This window comes from Chenopodium quinoa, unplaced genomic scaffold (genome assembly GCF_001683475.1).
Source record: "Chenopodium quinoa cultivar QQ74 unplaced genomic scaffold, ASM168347v1, whole genome shotgun sequence".
Lineage (NCBI taxonomy): Eukaryota > Viridiplantae > Streptophyta > Magnoliopsida > Caryophyllales > Amaranthaceae > Chenopodium > Chenopodium quinoa.
Genome location: NW_018744742.1, coordinates 21,158 through 26,353, shown reverse-complemented (window position 1 = coordinate 26,353; position 5,196 = coordinate 21,158). Strand labels below are relative to the sequence as shown.

General features: G+C 36.4%; 1 protein-coding gene across 1 annotated transcript; it reads right to left on the bottom strand.

Annotated features, from left to right (window-relative positions):
• Window positions 1-963: 963 nt before the first annotated feature.
• LOC110703574 (coiled-coil domain-containing protein 186-like) lies at window positions 964-3,784 on the bottom strand. The gene is made up of 3 exons (XM_021881353.1): window positions 2,049-3,784; window positions 1,377-1,751; window positions 964-1,276 (listed from the first exon to the last, which is right to left on the bottom strand). The coding sequence occupies exons 1-3, from the start codon at window positions 3,782-3,784 to the stop codon at window positions 964-966; spliced, it is 2,424 nt and encodes an 807-aa protein (XP_021737045.1).
• Window positions 3,785-5,196: the final 1,412 nt, after the last annotated feature.

The window sequence follows — 5,196 nt, the reverse complement described above, 5'->3', positions numbered from 1 at the left end:
ACACTTTACGTCCATCTGATACAGTTTAAACCCATAAAAGCAGTAAAAGATATTAAAATTCTAATAGTCTCAAGTCTAGCAACAGGAGCAAATGTTTCCTCAAAATCAATACCTTCCTGTTGGTTATATCCTTTACAACCAACCTAGCCTTATTTCTTACAATTGTACCATATTCATCAAGTTTGTTTCGAAAGACCCATTTTAAACCTATGACCTTTTTATCTAGTGGCTTAGGTTCAAGATGCCATACCTGATTTCTTTCGAATTCATTAAGTTCCTCTTGCATGGATAAAATCCAGTCAGGGTCTTCTAAGGCTTCTTTATGGTTGCGAGGTTCCAAAGTAGATAGAAAAGCATTGAAGGCACAGAAGTTCCTCATTTGCGATCTAGTCTGAGTTCCTTTGCATAAGTCACTAATAATTTTGTCCAGTGGGTGTGACTTTTGGTGCTTCCAAGGTTTGGGCTGGAAGGTTTGGATAGTAACTCGACTATTCTTATTTTCTGAGCCAGTTTCTTCTTCTTCAGTGATTTCCTCTTGTGTTATTGGTTCCTCGGCAGGTTCTTCATTCTGAGGATGTTCTCTCAAAGGAACTTCAGTCTGTATGTCGAGTTCCTTCTCTGGATTTTCATGATTTTCATTTAATCGAGTTGGCTGCTTATTTGGAATTACTGCATCTTCTTCTTGTTCTTGAGGACGTACTAGACCAATTTCAAAGTCATAGTCCTCATGTTCCTGTGTACATGGAAGTGGATTAGTTTCATCAAATATAACATGCACACTTTCCTCAACACACATAGTGCGTTTATTGTAAACTCTATACGCTTTACTGTTAGTAGCATATCCGAGAAATACGGCTTCATCACTTCTTTCATCGAATTTCCCTATGTTCCTTTTACCATTATTATGCACAAAACATTTACAACCAAATGCTCTCAGATGAGATATATTCGGTTTTCTGCCTTTCATAGTTCATAGGGTGTCTTATTTAATATAGGCCTTAGCATGACACGATTTATAATATAACAGGCTGTATTCACGGCTTCTGCCCAGAAGTTCCTTGGAAGATCGCTGGCTATTAACATGGTTCGAGCCATGTCTTCTAAGGTTCTGTTCTTCCTTTCCACAACTCCATTTTGCTGTGGAGTTCTTGGAGCTGAGAAGTTATGAATTAAGCCTTGTTCCCTGCATAAATCATCAAATTTAAAATTCTCAAATTCAGTGCCATGATCAGATCTAAGGTGTATCAGTTGATGTCCGGTGGACTTTTGAATTCTCCTGAAAAATGTGACAAACTCATCAAAAGTCTCATCTTTTGCTAGACATAAAAATTACCCATGTGAATCTAGAATAATCATCAACAATTACTAAGACATACTTCTTTCCACTTCTACTTTGAATCCTCATAGGACCACACAAATCCATATGAATTAACTCTAAAGGTTTCGTGAAACTCACCATTTTCTTGGATTTAAAGGATGATCTGACCTGTTTTCCTTTCACACAAGCATCACAAATTTTGTCACATAGGAACTTGATTGAAGGAAGTCCCTCTACCAAGTTCCTTGTTCTTAATTTATCAATCAAAGAGAAACTTTCATGACCAAAACGTTTATGCCACAGTAAAGGATCATCCTCAATGACACTGAGGCAAGTTAAGTTGTTCCTCGGAACTGTATTGAGATCCACTGTATAAGTGTTCCCTTTCCGAGTTCCTTCCAGCAAAACTTTCCCAGTGTCATTCTGAATGATGCTACATTTTTCAGAATCAAAACTTACTGAGTTTCCTTTATCACAAAATTGTGATATGCTTAATAAGCTGTGTTTGAGGCCCTCGACTAAAAAAACGTTATCAATAGCTTGGGAACTTGACCTTCCAACTTTTCCTACGGCAACAATGCTGCCTTTCTTATTATCACCAAAGGTCACAGTTCCTCCTGTATAGGCCGTCAGTGAGAGAAATCTTGATTCATCTCCTGTCATGTGCTTGGAACAACCACTATCGAGGTACCATTGGTTGTTCCCCCTCACTACGACCTGCAAAAGAAACTAAGGGTTAGATTCAGGAACCCCATCTTTCATGGGTTCCTTCGTTGATACAACAGACTCATTTTTCTTTTGCCATACATAAACTATATTTTTAGTGGACTTAAGTTCCTTTCTTTTGCATTCAGTATCTTTGTGTCCTGACTTGCCACAGAAGGAACACACAGTCTCACTAGGAAGTTCCACATAGTTTTTCTTTTTACTACTACTCTTCTTTTTGTGGTTGAAACCCAAACCTTCTGTCCTTCTGGTTTGAGCTTCAAGTATCCACTTTGGAACTCCCATGTGGATTACACTCTCATTGTTTCTTGCTCTTTCTAGATCCTTTTCAAGGAACTCATTTTTGTCTTTAGTAACCTGCAATTCTTTTTTCAAATTTTCAAGATCATCATTAAAGGTTACTAAAGGCAATTGAAGAGCATTATAAGAATCAATGTTAGTGCATAGCAATTTATACTGAGTCAATTCAACATTTAACATGATATTTTCATTTTTGACTCTTTCCAGTGTTTCTTTAAGCATAGTATTTCTATCTAGCAAATCAAAGAATCTTCCCTGAACATCTGTTCTTGAACTATTCAAATATTTCATATGATCCTTATAGATTTCTAGAGCTTTTTCATTTTGTCCAAGTTTAAGACATATTTCTTTATATTCATCCAATGTTTCTATGAGCAAAGAAATTAATTTGTCTTTTGACAGGGATTTCAGAAATTTAGGTTCGAGATTTACCTCCTTTGACCTTTCACTGTGTTTAGCCATCAAACACAGGTTTGCAGTTTCTTCTTCCGTGGATTCTTCTTCATCCTCAGAACTTGTGTCTCCCCACGCAGCTATCATGGCTTTCCTGTAATCAGATTTTGAAAAGTTAGGAGTATTAGATTTTCCGTGTTCCTTTATTTTGCCTTTTCCTTTTTCTGATTCCCAGAGAGGGCATTCCTTGATGAAGTGATCTGTGTTCCCACATTTGTGGCAACCTCCTGTTTCCTTGGAGTATTGGTTCTTCTTGAAGTTCCTTTTCTTTTGGTCACCAAACCTTTTGTTGCGGTACAACTTTTTTAACTTCCTGACTAGCATGGCAGCTTCTTCCTCTCCAGATTCGGAATCCTCATCACTTGGTTGGGCAACTTTTAAAGCGATTCCTCGGCTTTTTGAGCTTTCTTGACTTTTGTTTGATAGGTGAAGCTCATGAGTTATCAAGGAACCTGCAAGTTGTTCAAGGTTAAAGGTTGTAAAGTCCTTTGATTCCTGCAAAGCAACCACTTTGGCTCTCCACCGTTCATCTTCAGGAAGGCTTCTTAGAATTTTGCGTACCTGTTCATCCATAGGAACAACTCTACCAAGAGAAACTAATTCATTAGTAATATTTTTAAAACGAGTAAACATTTCTTGAATAGTTTCTTTTGAACCCATTTCAAAACGTTCATATTTAGAAAGCAGTATATCAATTTTAGAACGTTTGACTTCATGAGTTCCTTCGTGGGTTATTTCTAGTAAATCCCATATTTCTTTTGCTGTTTTACATCCCATAACACGAGTGTGTTCATCTGGCCCTAAACCCCAAACTAGGAGTTTTTTAGCAGTAGCATTAATCTCTTTCTTCTCAAAGTCATTTCTATCATATTCAGAGATAGGTTTAGGAATTACCTCATTTTCTGCATTGGTCTTGGTTACCTCGTAATCTCCTACTTCGATAGCTCGCCAGACTTGATAATTCTCGGACTGTATGAACATCTCCATCCTTGTCTTCAATAGGCATAGTACTTCCCATTGAAGAGTGGTGGTCTTTGTGTAGAGTAACCTTCAGCTAGTCTCTCGTCCTTTGACATTGTTCCTCCAGGAACTTGACTCGACAGGGCTTCCTGCTTTTCCGAGTTCCTTGCTCTGATACCAATTGATAGAACAATGTATACTACAAGAGGGGGGGTGAATTGTAGTGTATGTAGACTATGGTAAATTTTGCGGAATTAAATCTACTACTAAGAAAAGACACTGAGATAGGCAATGAATAAATTCACTATGTAAAAATGATTTACAATCACTAATACGTTGCCTAGACTCAAGTTCCGTGAGGAACTCAAGTTACCCAACTGTGATCCCTCAATCACAGTTTCTCACACTTTGTGATTCTACTCCGAATCACTTGTACAGTGTAAACAACTCTCTCAAATCTCACACTTTACAACTCTCACAACCCAAACCCAATTACACAATGATTACAAGTATTTCTTAAAGAACTTAAGAGACTAAGGGTGGAAGGAACTTCTCTTTTAAACACTTTGAAACTCTATGCTCAGAGTACTTAAAATTGTTTTTCCACACTTTCAAAACTTAACGTTGATCTGTTTTTATAGGGAGATTATCCAAGCTTCCATCATGTTCCTACTTCCCCCTCAATCCCACGTTCACCTATACTGGGAAGTTGGGATGTAAGTGGAGGAAGTTGAGAACCATGATTTCACTAACTTGACTCCCAAATCCAACGTGCATCCTGTTTTTAAGCAAACAGAATTTTACCAAGTCAAAAATCAGTTTAAAAGAAAAATTATTAAAAAAGATAAATATTTATTTATTAAAAAGATATTTAAACAATTAATTAATTTAAAATAAATTTATCTTTTAAATTAAAGAATTATTTAGATTTTATTTATTTATAAAATAAATCTTTTCAACTGATTTTATCCCAATATTTTCAAACTGATTTTATCTCTTCCTTAAATTAAGGATTTTGAAAACTGTTAAAAACTTTTCTGAGTCATCCGTCAGTCGTCAAGTTCCTTCAGGAACTTCAGGTTCCTTCAGGAACTTCATGTTTCTTCTTAGTTCCTTCCAACACTTTTGTTTCTTAAGTTCATACACTGAGTAACTAAGTATATAGAGTTGTGAGGACATCTTGAAAGCTTGCATTCATCATCAAGTCTTCCAAACTTTGTTGTTCCTACTCCGGAACATGTATTTGTGTACCTGAATCTTTCTGTTCAACCAAGACTCATAAACATCATTAGTCAGAGTTTGTTTTATGTAAGTCAATCATCAAAATATTAAGGTAGTCAATTCAACAGTTAGTTTCTTTCCTAGCTAGCTAACTAGCTACGTACCATGCATGCACATCTATGTTATATCTATTTACTACTTCAATAATAATGAGCCCT